Raw genomic sequence first — 18,025 nt, forward strand, 5'->3', positions numbered from 1 at the left:
ATCTGTCTCATATTCTACTGTCAGGACATAATGACAGGTTTAATAAATATGTAAAAAATATTTTTTTTTTTACAAAAGTTCCTTACAGCACCTTTAAATGCCATTCAAACACAAAATTAATGTTTTACATATTTACAAAGAAACACTTTAAGCATTATTTAAAGTCAACATGGGTGCCATCAGTATGCAAACGGCTGATAAAACAGTACAATAATCCACACCACTCCACTCCATCAATTAACATCTTGTGAAGTGAAAAGTGATTAAGATGTTTTTAATGCTTCAGATTGAAATATGAGTCTTCTATTCATAATATTGCTTTCTCCATATTATCAGAAGAGAAATATACACAGATCAACCACCGTTTGCAAGCGAGACAGTCCCAAAAAATTCTAAACAAATATGTTGGTGGATTTTGGATTATGGAGTCACATTTTTGTCAGAAGTCACGGTTTAAAGTTAAAATGCCAGAATGCATTATAACATGCAAACACATGCAGTTTTTCGCTTAAGACATTAATTGATGGACTGGAACAGTGTGGATTACTTGTGAATTACTGTAATGTTTTTATAAGCTGTTTTGACTTTCATTCTGACGGCACCCATCCACTGCAGAGGATCCATTGGTGAGCAAGTGATGTAATGCTTAATTTATCCAAATTTGTCCCAATGAAGAAACAAACTCATAAGTAAATTTTCAGTTTGGGTGGATTATTCCTTTAAATAAACTAAATAATATCAAGCAGTTTTTGCCCAGCATTGTTTAGGCAGTTAACTTAAGCAGTGTTGGGAAGGGTACTTTGGAAATGCAACAGGTTACAGATCACAAGTTACTCTATTTAAAATAAAATAAAAAACCTTACAGTGGTACACAACACTGATTACTGGCAGACTTTTAAAATCCTTATTCACTTGAATTATGATTATAATAATTTAACTTTAAAATCACAGCCACAACAAAATCCAGGTTTTAGCACCAAAAACACTTTTTTTCCCGTTTCTTTTTACTCTGAGATCGTTCTGAAGTTAAATTCAGATTTAAAATTATAAGAAATAATTTTAATGATACTGTTTTTGAAATCAAATCTTTGCATAGCTACGACAGGAAACACTGGCATCTGACAATGCCTTAGAAAAAACAGTTAAACTTTAAAAAGAAAAATGCATATACAGAAGTCCAAATAGGCAATAAAGTTTTGAAATAAGCATGCGTCCTAAACTCCTGAAACATTATATTTCAGTGCAGTCAGGGTAAAAAAAAATAAAAATCAGCTGAATCTGTATATACATGTGTGAAAATATTCAGATGTAACCCCCTTTGTAATTGTTAACATTTTCATAATTAGACTTTTTTCTTAATAACTGTAACAGATTACAGTTACTTAAATGACATAATGCCATTACATGTAACTAGTTTCTCCCCAACACTGATATTATTCTGTATACACGGATTAATCAGACTCAATGCACAAATAAACCAGTTTTTAAGTTATTTTGTGGACCATGTGACAATGCATCAGTTTTGTGTTTAATGTCCAAGATTTTGCAAACAAATCAAATAAGAATGGGTCCTTCCATCATTGCAGACACAACTGTAGCGTTTGGGCTAAGGGGCAAACAAGCTTTTTATAAAGTTTCTAATGCATTTCTAATGCAATACAGTTAGCTAACAGACTGTCCAATTACCTGTTCATTGATGGTCTGCAAACTCGGTCCTGGAGGGTCTGTGTCCTGCAGAGTTGATTAGCTGGTCCAGGTATGCTAAACTCTCCAGGACCAAGTTTGGAGACCCCTGGTCTACATATTGAGCTCTCAGTCCATTACATTGCCTTTCACAAAGACTACTGACAAATAAAAACATAAACATAACTTGACCTTTGGTCATCAAACCAACGATGGTAGAATACTACCATAATGACAAGCTCAGTGAAATATGAAATACTTTGAAACATGATCCCGTTTGACCTGATCATAAGGAGTTTGGGCTTTAGGAGCTTCATTAGCTGCATCATTAAGTCAGCTGTGGATAGATGCTCCCAATCTAATTGATGGGCGACAGAGGACGCCCTCATCAGCCTTATTTGCATTCCAACTTGAAGCTGAAGTGCTACTCCAGGAGTGGAAAGAATACTGTTGTGCTTAACATTAAAATGAACATATTTACATTTTCTTAAGTAGGCTACGCAGAAAGTCGCATAATCACGTTTATGATAAATAAAGAAGAATTATCAAATACCAGTGGCCATATTCAATGCAGTCCATAATGTGACGGTCCCTAATTTGATTATTACTATTATTTTTATTATTAATATATTTTTTTTAAAGTATGTAAGGTTGGAGAAGCTCTAAAAGGAAAATGTGAATTGCGAAAATGAATTATGATTCTATTAAAAATATATATAAAAACAAATAAACGAATTTTAATTATGCTAGCTAATACTTAAAGTGAAATTCTTAATAATTAGCTTTAATTTAGATAACAATAGTTTTTTTCATGATCTGTCAAACTGATTATGTATTAAATGAGTCATTCCTGTAACGACATCCTGCATGTTTTAATTCATTAGACAAAATATCAAATCTCAATTTTAAAGCCAGAAATCATATTATTATTTTTTTTTTTTGTTGGGTCAAAATACCACAGTGAAGTGAACATGCAGTAATGTCACTATTTTGGTTTAAGCAGATATTTGTAATTACATAACGTGGAAAAAACTAGTATATGCTATATTATATATACAGGTGCTTCATACTTAAATTTGAATGAACACAAGCCTGCAAGCTTTTAATAAAGTATAACCCCCCCCCCCATACATTAATTATATCGTAACCATTTTGTTGTCTTGATTTATTATATTTGTTTTCAATTGTTGTTATTAGTCTTTAAAAAAAAACGTTTTTTTGAAATGAACTGCGCGCGTGTATCCAGCAGATGGCGCAAACACATCGCACACCGCGTGACGCGCTCAAGCGTCGCATCTTGACGTCGCATCTCATTGCGTATATCTGTGACGTATTTCCTGAGAAGCAGTCCGCGGACTACCTCTCCAGTCCAGTCCCTGTCTAGAGGTGTATTTTTTTAAACAATTTGTTTGTTTTCTCGATTACGCCGATTTGAAGCGTTCCAGCATGCGTCCGTAACTATGTTGGTTTATCGGTCCAAAGGTGGCTCAGACGAACCGGGTCTCAGTGATGCCTTAGCGTCGCGTTACGTGCGACAGAGCAAGCAAACCTATCGCAAAGTTTCCCTGTTGTACAGTAGATGAGTGCGCGTGGACTTCAGTACAGTCCAGCACGTCAGGACACTTGAGTCTGTCCTCCTGACAACACTAACTTACTCTGAGTTTAGCTTTGTTTGGGCTCAGTCAGACACGAAGGACTTTCCGTCGTGTCCGTGGATTTACTTGGTGTCCGAGGAAACGGAAGATTAGCAGCTGATGCCATTGAGGTAAGACATTAATTTAGTAAGTTACTTATGAAGTACCGTGAGGACTGTTGTGTCATGAGCTAAAGAGACATGTGACTTATTCCGTGCTAAAAGTAGAGTCTTCAAACTTATGTGAACCACAGAATGGGTTGTGACTATCTTTCCCTTTTTTTAATAACATTACTATCATATTATATACACTAGACTATTTTAAAAGACACATCGGCGTGCAGCTGTTACAACACAATTATTTCAGACACAAAACATTTAGTGTGTGTTCCCCTAAAAGCATTTGGACACTTAAAACCTACTTTAATTCCAGTGGATATCAATTAGTTTCATAGTATGTTATTAATTTTTAAAGCAACACCAAACACATTTTTCCAAGCAAAACTATTCTCTTAGTAAAGCCCACCCCCCCCCCCCATTTTTCTTTTTTTTTTTGGTTTTTAAATGGCATCAATATATATTAGACACCTTTAAGTTAATATACTAATTACCCTGCTAGTGTGAACACAAATTTACAGACTTAAAATTTGTGTGCTACTTCATATTTCTTAACGCTCTTTTATTAGTTAAAAAAATGTACATACAGTTTGATGCCTTGTTATATTTTTGTATATCTCTTTTCCACGCATGCATGCACACACACATGCATACATATATCTTGTTATTGCTCTTTTTCCACACATACATATACAGTATAACAAGACATTAAACTGTATGTAAAGTGTGTGGTTGTGAGTGTGTGTGTGTGTATATATATATATATATATATATATATATATATATATATATATATATATATATATATATATATATATATATATATATATATATATATATATATATATATATATTATTTTTTTTTTTTTTTTTTTTTTTATTTATCTAGCTGTGATATTAAATCGCATGATTGTGTGTCATATAATTTCAAGTATGGAGCTTGTATTCTTGCACATTTGAGAAACAAGACTTATGATTTCGACAAGACCAGCTGATCAAAGTAATCACAAAAATGCCTCAGAAAAGGTAGTTCTGTGTAAAGCATAGCTTATTTGTGGATGCCACTTTTTTTTTTTGGGGGGGTGATCTACTAAATTTAAAGCTGCAGTAGGTAACTTTTGTAAAAATATATTTTTTACATATTTGTTAAACCTGTCATTATTTCCTGACCGTAGAATATGAGACAAGCTCATAAAAAAAATCAAGCTCCTCTGGCTCCTCCCAGTGGTCCTATTGCCATTTGCAGAAAATACATCGCTCCCGTTAAGAAACAACCAATCAGAGCTGCGGTCCGAACTTTGTTTGTGTTAAAAATGTAGAAAAATGTATATAATAAGCGAGTACACCATGAATCCATTTTCCAAACCGTGTTTTTGGCTTGTCCTGAATCACTAGGGTGCACCTATAATAAGTGTTTATATTAGGACTATTTTAGATTGCTTCGGGGGTACCGCGGCGGAGTAACCCAGTACCTTTGTGATTCTTCATAGACATAAACAGAGAGAAGTAGTTCCAGCTACGATGTTCTTCCGCAAGACGCAAGCAGTTCTGTTTATTAACGGCTAGAGCGTCAAAAGTTCCCTAGCGCAGCTTTAAGTGCGAGTAAAGTGTCCAAATGTTCAGAGTTCAGAAGTGCCATCGAAAATTCTCTTCTGAAATGGTTATTTTCTCAGGCTCCTATGTTTATGTTCAGTTATTTTACTTTTATGGGTAAGAAAAGATACATTTCCATTAAAGTCAAGTTCCTGAACCTACACACATGAGCCTGACAAAAATGCTCATTTTGAAGAAATTTCAGATGGCACTTCGAAGGCTATTGCATCTGGAATCTTCAAATGCTATTTTAAAAATTTCTCTGTCTTCTCAATATATGCTGGCTGTTTTTCCCTGTTGTTGTGAAGTGTTAATCAAGCATGAAATATTCTAGAAATTATTTATCAAAGTAAATTATTGTCATTAACTTTAGGCATGAAATGCGTGGATCCCCATCTCAAAGTTTATTTCCTTTTTCTGGTGATTTCTTGCCCTCGAAGTAGTTAAATTGATTGTTTTCATTATTTTCCCTCATGAGACTACTGTTTCAGCCTACAGTGTAATGCTTGCCAGGAAACAAAGTTCGTCTCTTCTTTGGAACAAGTATTTGGATTGGAATTGATTGCATGTAAAAAGCAGACTGATTAAATTTAGGGTTCCCTTCAACATTTTCGGATAAAGCAGACTTCTCTAAAAGTCCCACATTTTGCATCCTGTCTTGAGTTTTTTCCAAGTGGTTGACAATTACCGTCAAACATCTCCGTGCCAGTTTCCTCTCCCTGTGAAGTGTTAACCAGGTTGTGATGTCATGAGTGGGTGTGCTTTAAAATCAGGGCTGGCACGGCTTTAAATTGCTGTCAGGAAAGTTACGCACTCCTTGCTTAGTGCTCAGTCTACTTAATCTGGGTTAGACACATGTTCAGTGCTCAAGTGAGTATCATCTTTATTTTCTTCTCTTGATCTGATAAAAACATTGTGTAGGGGGTTAAGTGAGCTTAAGTCTACTACTAAGTGGAAATCAACTGCTGTAAGAACTTTGGATGTAAACAGTGTTTTAGTTTGATGCTTCCTGTGAAGTTAGTCTTCAAAAATTCTTACAAAGTTATTTATTATTAATATTTTATTTGTTTTTGCAAAAAGGTTTGGAGTTGTGGAAGTGGTGTTTTAATGCTTGTGAAATACTTTGTGATGGGCTTAAATATACAGTCTAAATCAGTTTATGCATGTGTAGTACTTTTGATCTTATTAGGTAAATTAATTGATTCATTTCTCAAATCTTCGTAGCAATATTTTTGTTCTCATAAACAGTGTTTACTGATTGGTGGTGAACAACTGTTTTACATTTAACGTACTGAACTTTTAATAAAAATCCAAGCTTTATGTAGCCTGAATTTTTTTTTTTGTTTGTTTTTTTTTCTCACTGTTGTGCAGTCAAATCCAAATTTTAAAATGCATGTTGGTTTCCATGTTTAATTTCAAAGAAAACTTAAAAAATTATGTTTGTAGAAAGTTGACTTTTAAGTGCATACATATACATACTTATACAGCATATTGAGTTTAAAAATGAGGGTGTTTGTGTGGAATCCTGTATAAGTTTCAGAATATTAAGTGCATTTTCTTTCCTGATGGTAGATTAGTGGTGGAACAGGTAGTGCATCTGACTCACACCGCATTCTTTTGACATTGTATTGTGATAATACTAAGTACACCCAGTTTTTTGCCTTTAATTGAAGCAGAATGCAAATGTTTAGCTGAAGATGGTTCGTCTTATCAGATTGTGAGACATACTTTCAGTCGCCTTTCTTGTTTACAGAAAAAAGAACCCGTTTTGTCCAATGAGACTGTGTAACAAGCATTTATGTGATTATCAAATGGGCCATTAAGGGTGTGGATGGGGTCAACCGGACTTGGCATGAATCCTTCCACCTATAGTACGTGCACTGAATCATCAGATCAGGACAAGCAAGTGTTAGTTAGTAAAGAGTGCCTCCTTAAAGTTTTTCTTCTTTCCTTAAGATCAAACCAAGTCATCCAAGCAGTCAATAAAAGTTTTTATAAAACTTTTTTCTACATTTAGACAAATGAAAGTATGAAACCGAGGGTAAATTGAATGCGCTGCTTTATTCCATAATCACCAGCTTAAGTTTATGGCAAGTTAGGCCTCAAGTCAACAAGAATCTTGCATCAGCTTTTTCTTAGTCATAAGAGAAGAGAAACAATGGGATGGTTTTTTGCAAAGAAATGACAGTCTGGCATAACTGAACATGGCCGCTAATGAAGGTTTCTCTAGAAGAATAAGTCTGTCGATTCCCCTCCCATCTTCAGTGGCTTACCAGCAAAGATGATGACTTGGCACATCTCTTACGGAAGTCAGAAAGCATTTTTTTGTGTGTGTGTGAATATGCTGGTAGAACTTCTGTATGATTTTTAGTAGATAGTTGTACATTTATTAATGTCTTCAGTTGCATCTGAAACAGTTACATGAATTGTAATTAAATTGCTGGTGGTTGCAGAATATATATGAACTGCTGCATTCATACGCCGCTAGAATATCCAGCAGTATCTTGCAGCAAATCATGTGAGTGTGTTGCGTAAACTCACTGTTGCTCAAGTCACCTCAACTTGTATTTGAAAACAAATGTCTTCTGATCCATGCAAATCTTTGTCAAGGTGAACGCCCTTTATTATTCCCAGCTCGTGCTCGTCTTTTAGTTTTTTTTTTTATTTTTATTTTTATTTTTTTTATGATCCCCGGTACATGATGTTGAATCAAATTTACAAAACCACCTCACAGCCTCTTTTACATGTGCATCAAGTAAAGTATGACTAAGATCCTGTTACTAATTGGAATTGAATCCCTGCATGTAGTCCTCACAAGCAAAATGAAACTTTGTTTGTTTGGGTGTGCTGTTAATTTTTAACCAGTTAGTCAATTCCATGGTTTTAAAGCTCATGTGTGATTCATATCCTCAATTATACCAGCAGCTCAGATGACTCATTATACTTCCATCCGCAGGTTATTCCTAAATCGTTCCAAGTCCATCTCTCTTCCTCGGCTCTGTCTGTACATGTGCCCAGGGCAGCACGGATATAGCAGAGGGCCGCTGTGTTGACAGACTTGGTGACTTCAGAAACTCCTGCCTTTGTTCCCTCCATTGTGTCTGATGGATCTCAGGCTTGCCTCATTGACACTCGGGACACTGCTGATTCTCGTGACCTCTGGGCCTCGGCCATCCATTGGACAGAAGGTTTACACCAACACATGGGCCGTCCACATCATCGGGGGAGAGCAGGAAGCTGACCGGATCGCTAAAAAGCATGGCTTTGTAAACCACGGGAAGGTGAGTTCTCTGTTCAAACAAGTCATTCCTGTATGTTTTTGGAAAGCTCGTTTGAATTGCACATTTGGTTGCATGCTTGCGTGTTTCATTCAAAATGAAAGTTGTTGGCTTAATGAGCTGCTTGTTGTCAGCGAAGAATAGTTGTAGGAAGAATGGTGGGTAATGTGTCGCCTCAGAATCACAAGTAAATCTGGTTGTCAGTCCCAAACGCTGACTGTTCGTTTGACTTTGAACTTTTAAAGATCGTGCCGCTGCACAGTGAGATTCTAATTATTAAAGATGCAGCTTTGTTATTGTCTTCCTCTCATTACCCCATTCTAAGGAAATTCATGCATTTTGAACATTTCCTGCCTGTTACGTCTGAATGCTCTGGCTCTCTCTGATGGAATGCATAAAACATCTTCCTCTTTCTCCGATTGTCATGTGATTATTCTCTGCTTGTAACAGGCCCTTGACTGTAAGCTTTAGCTTTTTAACACCGGCAAGGCCTGTAGGTTTTGTTCCAATAAGACCATTTTGCAACTTCCTACTTTTGAACAAAAATCATCCGATTTTTCAATCCCTATATGTAATTGAAAGCACATTTCGATAGCCAATTTATTAGATTACACGATTCATTTAGATGTATATTACCACCTGTTTTTCCAGTAATGGGATCACTTTGAAAGACAAACAGCCCAGTGTCCAGATGGTGCTGTAAAACCAGGTGATGAATGGATCCCTGCACGCTTTGGAGGGGGCACTGAATATGCTGCGGTTAGTAATTGCTGAAAATTAATGCCTCGGGGTCTACGCTGGCATTCAGTCCTCTATCTCTTGAGAGATGAACTAATAATGTTCCCATTTTTGGTGTTGCAAGGCAGCATGGTTTTTAAAATGCAGCTTCTGTGCTCAGGTTCATGGCTTATTCATGACGACTTGTTTCACAGCTGACCAAAGTTCATTACGACAGACACGTTTCTGCTTTTAACATTGGTCAAACTGGCATTGTTTTTTTTTTTTTTTTATGATAAGTTTGGGTCTTTGTGTGTCTAAGGCTGTCACAATGACAAATTTTGCTAGACGATAAATTGTCCAAGAAATTATCGCGATAAACGATAATATTGTCGTTAGACCAGTTTCAACTAATATAACGATAATGGTACACCTTTTCAAAGATCAATAAACGTATTTTATTTTATGGCAGATTCAGAGCAAGATATACCAACATGTTGACTTTGTGTGGCTTAAAATGAATTATATTATATTATATTATGTTTTATATGCCAGTTAGGGATCGTCATATTGACCGTTTAACCGTTAACCGAAAGTAAACATTTTGACCGATGAAGGGGCCGTTCACATATCATGTCTTTTTTTTTTTTTTTGTGCTCAAGTTCGTTTTTTCAAGGCGCGTCCGTGTGTGTGTGTGTCCGTGTGTGTGTGTGTGTGTGTGTGTGCGAACTCACTGGGCGGGTTGACACACACAACTACAAGCCAACAGACATATTTAGCTGAGCAAGCCAAATGAAGTGAGTGAAAAGTAGGCCCATTTCGAGAAAAAGGGCAAAGAAGTTACTAAATAAATTAATTAAAATTATTAAAATAAAGCTGTAGTGGAAGTACAATGCAATTTCACTTGAGACGCAAATGAAAGGCGCTTCCCAAAGCTGGCCTCTCTAGTGAGACATTATCTCTTTATTCCCAGGACATCTGTGCCATCGGAGAGAGTGTTAACTACAGGCTGCGCTCCAGACTAACCTCACGTCATGTGAATGACATAAATTGAGCCATATGTACGTGCTAGAACGTCATAGCATAAAACTTGTATTATGAAGTCTGTCTCTGGTGGGAGTTAATTAATGGTCTTCATACATTCTTGGCACTTTACCAGCACCCTTTAATTCATGTAAAAGAACTAAACATGTAATTTCGATTTGCATTATAAATCAATTTTGTAGATTGATGCTGTGAGCGGTCTTTGTTGCTCATGGTTGTAAGTAGGGGAAGAAACTTGAAGCCACAAAATGCATTTGAGCTTGAAACCGACAATGTTTTGTTGGACTGTCGAGCTGTTATAGATCGTTGTAAATCACCTGTGATCTTTCGTAATAAGATTGAAGCGTAGTTTTTCTCGCTGCAGCTCGGCTGTACAGAAATCACACCTGGCCCGAGCCCCAGATTCACATTGTGTGATGAGACATGCTGACAGCACCGTTGGCCGAGTTTGAAAAGTGTATCGTTTGGCTACACAAGTGCCGGGGGCTAAACACTTTTAACATGTCTCATTTGTGTTCCAAGTGGAGGATTTCTTCTACAGACTGAGAAAAGCTTCTGATTTATCCAGACTGATCATGCCTGCTCTTTTTCTATTGTAGAGGATGCTTTTGTGTAGTTTTTGATTCAATGAAAGGCATGAATAAGTTGTTTGTGCAATTAAGGGTGCCAATATTTAAGTCATAGGTGAACTTAGAAAGCAAGATTAAAAGTTGACCATTTCAAATTCCTTACAATTTCTTTGTGTTTAATTATTTAATCTTAGCAGCTTGTCATTGGGTTTTAAGCATGATGTAATGGCTTTAGTTTTTAGTGGTTCTTAAGGCAAACCTCTGTTTGAAAGCATTAAAGCTTTAGGATGTGAATTTTAATTTTTGTTACGCACATGAATGAGTGATTAGTCATAGTTTTGGCTAAGCGAAAGATGAAATTAAAAAGGCTTGCACTGACGGGAGTTCAAGCCAGCTTGAGACCAGAATGGCATTGTCAGTATTATTTTAAAAGTTAATAGATTTTAATATAAAACCCACCAATTTCATTAGATGAGCTATACGTTAATGACTTGATGTGCATGTAAAACTGAATGCATAAGCTTCACAGCTGTTAACTTGGTTATATGTTATTGAGGTGTGCCAATATTATATTTTTGAAGAGAAGTTGCAAGAACGCAGAAGTCTGCAAAGAAAATATTGGTTAGAGGTGGATGCCTTGAAGTCCTGGACACCATCCAGATACTTCATCTCATTATTTTCCTGCTTGCTTGGTCAGGATTCAGTTTGTTACCTCCCTCTGTGTTTGGAGTTTAGGCAGCTGTTGTGACTCGATGGTTTCACAGCGAAGTCTTTAGGATTGCATGAGATGGTATGAGACAGATCCATCTGTTCCTTTGTGCTTATCTTTGCTTTCATTCCCTTATGATCATAATTTACAGACGCTCCAGGGCCAAGTCAATGTGAATTGGTTGTTTGTTGTTTTTCAGTTTTTTATATTTAATGCAATATATTGTCCATGGCAACTGTCCCAATGAAACCCACCCTAAATCCCTTTGAATTGTCTGTGAGAAAGTCCTTTTTGATGATTATTTTGATGGAAAACAAGAGCTTGGATTACCAGAAATGAATCCTTCTGAAGCATTTTACAGCTGTGAAACCAGACGGATACTTCCAGGTGTTTGCGCTGAAGTCGAGGGAAAGCAAGATACTGAACTGCAGCTGACATTTTATGGCATGCAATTGTCCCGGGACTACACAGACAGCAGTATATTGGCTCCGAAGCACGAGTTGAATTATAGGGGCTTGCACGATATCACGATAATGAGCCACCGTAGTTGACTGACGCAAAAGTGTAAAGGAGTTATTTTTGTTTAGAAATATAAGTAGAAGGTTTAAGATGATATCGGATTAAAGAATACATGTATGGAATGAAATGCCGGTGAGAAATGTTCTCGCTTCTGATTTTCAGAGTTTTCCAGTGACATTTAGTGCATTGCCTACTAACATACATCCTACTAAGATTATAAATTAAAGTTCAGAGCTGCATTCACTAATTCTTGTGGTCCTGCTGTTTGCGTTTTTTTTTTTTTTTTTTTTTTCTCTGTGGTGTTTTTTTTTTTCATGACCTAAGAGACTTGTTTAGCAGTTCCTGTTACATAGGCCGTGTTGCTTTTCTAGAAGAGGACAGTTGATATTTCAAATGTTTTATTCACACAAGAGCTTCCTGCTTTTTAGTCAAGCACATAGGCAAACATGAGAGAGCTTATTGCATTTCCTCAGAGCAACTACCAGAATGGCTACAAGCATCGTTTCTGAGATTTTAACTTTTGATGAGATTGAACTCTGTTCAGCTGGAATTAATAATCAAAGCTTTCGTTTAGTAGTAGGATTTGCAATGAGAATTACTGTGTGTAGGAGTTTTGTGGGTTTAATATTGGTTTAGCATATTATCATTCTTGCATCTCAAATATAAGCTTAAGCCTCATTAAAACATGAATTTATTACTGGAGATGGCTCGTGATGGTCGCTACTGATGCTGAATGCCAAAATGTTATTAGTGGGCTTTGTTAGGGGTCATGGCGTTAAAAAAACAATATGATCACAAATTGGCAGTATTACTAGTTATTTATTTATTAGTTATTTAAATATGTATGTGTATAGAATCTATGCATAATACACTAATTTTTTTTTTTGGTCTCTTTTTAGATATTTAAAGATTATGAAAATTATATGGTATCAAAGATTTCAATATCATATATAAACCTTTTTAAAATAAAAAAATAACCATACCCTGATATATATCGTGATATAAAATTAGTCATATTGTGATAAAGGATTTTGTCCGGCCTTATGGTCTTTTAGTGGCGCCAGTTGGTTGACTCACTGCTCATTTGCATAAGGTTAAACTTTGTATAAAGTTATATCTGTACATTGTTTCCCTATACACTGACATTTTCAGGCATGATGCGATAACGCTACAAGTGATGACGTTTGTACAAACCAGCCACATCTTCTGGTTAAGTGACAAGCAATAGGACTCGTGGTTTTTTTTTTCTCTTCTCAAAAGCAAACTCTATCAGCTGTATATAAAACATCAAATATGTTCATCTTCGCTGCAGTTTTATCTAGTCAAGCAGTGTTTTCACTTTCAGTTTGGAAAATAAGTTGTCAGCATATAGCGGTGTCTGGCTAGATGTTTAAACTCCAGTCTCTTGTTATTTCCGGTCACTTGACGTCTTTCATATAAAGTTGATTTTTGTTTTCGAGATATTGTAACTTATTTATGTACCTACAACACATAATGCAGGCTATGTTGGATCTGGATGCAAACGTCATTTTACCCCCTTACCTTGTTTACCTTCCTACATGCAAAAATCTGCTTTAGGAGGAAAGGATTGCGGAACATCAAAAACAAAGCTTGTCTTGTGTCCTCAAACAACCATAATCTTATTTTGCAAAATAATATTTACGTGCTTGCTCAATGATTTATGGCTTTTGTTGGGTTCCCATGCCTCGCTCTGAAACTGTGGGGACTGAGTCAGAAAACAGTACCACATTCATGGGAACTGCAAACATGTATCAAGCTTGCTTTTTAAAAAAAAAATTCAGTAGCTGTCACAGTGTGTGCCTGTGGTTAATGCGTCTTATTTAACCCTTTTTAGCTTGCTTGAATTCCTTTCACTTAAAAGTCCCCATGAAAACAAATTGAAAGGTGTTTTTTTTTTTTTTGGCTGTTGGTGTCAATATGTTAGTATTAAGGTTATTTATAAGGCAGTGTGCTACATACAAAATGGTTTTCCTCATCTCATCAAATCTTCTGACCAATCAAATGCTCTCTAGACTCTGAAGAGCCCGCCCCCTGCACTATAAACCGATGAGATCGGTCACTTGTTCACAGTGTAGTATTTCCTGTACAGTGAACGGCTCGTAGTGCACAATGTAGGCGATTAGAGAAAGATTCAGACAGTGTAAATAAGCTTTCGATTGGTGCAAATAAGGTCTGGTTTCCTGTTATTTTACGTGAACTGTGGCAGCGGACACCGTGTGATCCAGACTTAGGCTCTGGTCCAGAGACGAGATCGCACTGAGCGGATCATATGAACGAGTCGGCATATATTAAAACCTTTTACAACTACACAGCCTCAGCATGTTTATGATCACTATTTTGATTTACTAAGAGTTTCATATTGAGTCTAGGGGGTAATCTTTTAGACTATGGTTGTCAAATGTGGTTTTTCCAAGCTTAATGGCTCTGGCCTGAGCAGATATAAACAAAACGCTATTGGCTATTTTAAAAAGGGGGCGGAGCTGCTAGTTTCAGTGGAAATTATGTCACAACATAGAATAATGCTGTGTTTCAAGGCACTTCAGGGGACCTTGAAGGCTAAAAATGACCCAGAAGGAAAGAGGAAGAAAAAGCATGTAATTGTGCCCCTGAAGAGTTTCAGCTGTTGAGAGGAAATGTCTCGTCTTAGTCCATTATTGTCCATACAGACCCTTTTCATTGAGCTCAGCTACTTCCTTTTCCATTCTCCATTTTGTCTGAACCATTTATCTATCTAAATGGTTCACAAAAAGTTGTTCTTACAAGATAAATATTGCATCACAGTTCACCATTTTGCAACACCGCGTGTTGGTGCAAGTGTGTTGTTGATCAGTTTTTAACTGACAACTTGCCCTCTCCACAAAGCTAAGCACAAAGAATAAGGTGTTCATGCTTTGATTGTAATCTTTGCTTTTCAGTAATAGTACGGTCGGTGTACTGTACCGTTCCATTGATTTCACTAGACTAAATCGGCTCCATTGTCTTTAGTCCAGTGCTTGCCCTATGGTTCCTCGCTGCTCCTTGTAGACAGTGACAGCGCAGTTGGATATTTCTAGTGAAAGCTAATGAGCTATGAAGCTGGACTTGTCTAGTAAAAGCATCAGGGAGTGTAGCCTTCCAGAGAACCGCAAGCATCATTATTACTCTGTGTGTCTTTCTCAAGACCCCAGTACAAGATCTTAAACTCAGTGGGTCAATATACATTGATATATCGAACTACATGCATGTGGCTAGTTGTATTAATTTGCTGTGCTTGTAGACCACAACCAAGTCTCTATCTCTCTCTCTCTGCTGTTTTACTCCTTATTTATAATTAGAATTAAGAACGAATGGTTTGGTTTGTTTTGAAACCGAAAATGTTCTTGAATGACTACCCATTGCTAATCTGTTTTGATTAGGCTTAATCTTATTTAATTGCTTGATTAAATAGCTTGCATTTTAAATGAAAGCCTACAATTAATTTAAATTAAGAGTTTTTTGCCTGATGGGTGGTATAAAATACATAAAAAACAATGAAACACTTCTCAGCCACTGAAATTTTGTATTTATTTTAATTTGATTTTTAAATAATTTCAGTATTTAACAGATTATTTATTAGAACACATCAGATTTATGCTATTAAACTTGTGAAATGGTACAAAGTTTATGTAAACGCAAGACTTTCTTGTAGCAAATTTAATGAACACATTAATTGAAACCTAAGCCACAGATTTAGTGGTTAAGTGGAAGAAAATGTTCAGATTTGTCCAGTGTGTGTCAATACTTAACAATGATAGCCCTGAGAATCTTGGATAAGCCTCAAACTTGCAAAACAAGTTCTAACTTGAGGTTGCAGATGACAGCAGGTTGACGATACAACCGTCTGGGGTTTGGTCTGGTCTTTAACCACACCTCCACACAAAACATCTCCTTTAGTTTCAGAGAAATTACAGCCCTGTTATAATAAACCTTTGTTGCAAGCCTGCAACTAACAGACAACCTCATGACCGTGACACTTGTGGAATTTCATTGTCCTTTCGCTGCGTTGCGTTTTCCCAGGAAAACCCAAGTTGAGCAGAGTGAAAGACAGACTTGTGAAATGGAGTCTGAACCTGAAGCAAAGCCAGATGTGTTTAAGGTGTGAGCTTAATGTCCTTTTCATCGAGCACCATCACCCTGCCGCCCACTCCAGCTCAGTTTCTCCACAAACCATTTAATTAAGCCATGGCATAGTTTGACATGGTCGGATGCAGTGTGATTTCATTACATTGTCTGCATCCCTTATTTCACCAAGGCCTTGGCTCAATTTGTCAAGGCCAAGCTTGCGTGCACGCCATGCCCCTTGGCCTGTCACTGAGATAAATCGTCTGGAAATGGAAAGGAATTGCTTAAAACGAACAAGTCCTTGGGCAAGACTAAAAAAAAAAAAAAACGACAGCTTGACATTGTGCTGAACTAGTCCACTAGTAAAGAGCTTCGTCAATGTAAGGACAAAGATTCATTTTTAATGATCAATTATTGTCCGAAGACTTCAGCAATAGCTTGGAGGAGTTAGTAGTGTTTGGGGTATAATTGTCTATCCAGAAGGAATGAAAAATAATATAAAATGGAAAGAAATCAGAATAGCCGCACAATAAGGAAATGATTTTAATCAAATATGTAATAACTCAATCTGTCACTTTAGTTGCGAGCGGTTTACAGAAAGTTTTAAAATGACTGAACTGATCTGATATTCTGTTTGGATTCAACCTGTGTGCTATAGTGCCTAAATGTTTGTTAGGATTTCCCGCTTTATAATCAAGAAACCTGAGGGAATGTGTAGAATTATGCACGATGCCTGGATACAGCTGTGGGATACAGCAGAATTCAGATCCTGATTATATTGCGCAAAATCAAGTGTATATATATATATATATATATATATGTGTACTGCATTCTGCATATCTCCAAAGAGATAAATTAAGTTTTATCAGATTTATTAAAGACTGATATAGCTGTACCACATAAATAAATCTGAATGCATGAAACTGGATTAAACTCCAGTTTATTAAACTCTAAACATATGCTACAGTTTGTTATTCATCATACTACATAACCTTAATATTTAAACTTATGTCTGCAAAAAATGACCTGAATGCACACGTGAACGTCTCTGTGCTGCTCTGAATGTGTAACTCCTGTTTTGGATGCGTCCTTCACCTAACAATGTGCTGAAACACAGAAAGTAAACTTTATCAAATTCACAGCGTTTTATTATAATAGTGTTCAAATTATAATGCTTTATAAATTACAATCCCAGTCATAGTTATTAATATTCTGCATTGTTTGTGCTGGCACTGCATGCTGAAGAAATGGGGCGGGAATATTTAGGAATCTCACAATTTAATTCTGAAAAGAACATTGACCTACTTTTTATTTTATTTATTTATATATATATATTTATGTATTTCATTAAATTACTTGTAGTAATTTCTAAAATAATTACAAAGTACTAATTAATCAAAGCAAGTTGTTTATTTATGCTGCCTTCTAAATGGCATAAATGATCCATTTGGAAGAGAAAGCATTGAAACTGCACATTGTGAAGTAAAGTTCAGATTTCTGACAGTGCATATCCTACACAATGAAGCCTTTTGATTTTCATTCATATTTATACATTTAGCAGATGCCTTCATCCAAAGCAACTTACAAAAGAGGAAATAAAAGCAGTTGGTCAAGGAAGGTGTTTTGTCCTTGTATTTTGCTTTAATCATGAAACCTTATACAAGCTTGATACTTGTCTGATGTGTTTTGTGTGTGTGTGAATACAGTAGTGTCTAGTGCACCAAAAAAACCAAGTTCCAAATCAGTTTAGAATCATTAAATGGAGAATTGCAAAGTAGAAATGTTCTCCCACCCTTAATTGTTATGCTTATTAGAATATCACAGTGTTAACTTAGCAGAATGCAGTGTGTTCAGGTTCTCACGTGGGGATGTGGGCTATTTCAGCTAGGATGCTGTCTTAGAAGGCAGCTATTTCAGCTAGGATGCTGTCTTAGAAGGCAGTTGCATGTGTAAGCAGGGACGACAAGGAAGTAGGGTTTGGTACATTGCAGTATTTCCTAACATTTGCCGTGTTATTTACTCTCTGAAGACATTCAGGTGCAAGCTTCTGCAAGCCCAGGTC

General features: G+C 36.4%; 1 protein-coding gene across 2 annotated transcripts in view; it reads left to right on the forward strand.

Annotated features, from left to right (window-relative positions):
- Positions 1-3,009: 3,009 nt before the first annotated feature.
- LOC113051979 (furin-1-like) overlaps positions 3,010-18,025 on the forward strand; it is a 79,246-nt gene continuing 64,230 nt past the window's right edge. The window contains exons 1-2 of one of the 2 annotated variants that reach the window (XM_026216187.1): positions 3,010-3,448; positions 7,983-8,307. In XM_026216187.1, coding sequence (XP_026071972.1) covers positions 8,131-8,307 — 177 coding nt within the window. In that variant the 5' untranslated portion in view covers positions 3,010-3,448; positions 7,983-8,130. Of the gene's footprint in view, positions 3,449-5,794; positions 5,897-7,982; positions 8,308-18,025 lie in introns of those variants that run through there. The other variant, XM_026216188.1, reaches the window with a different exon arrangement.

The sequence above is a fragment of the Carassius auratus genome, chromosome 32, assembly GCF_003368295.1.
Source record: "Carassius auratus strain Wakin chromosome 32, ASM336829v1, whole genome shotgun sequence".
NCBI lineage: Eukaryota > Metazoa > Chordata > Actinopteri > Cypriniformes > Cyprinidae > Carassius > Carassius auratus.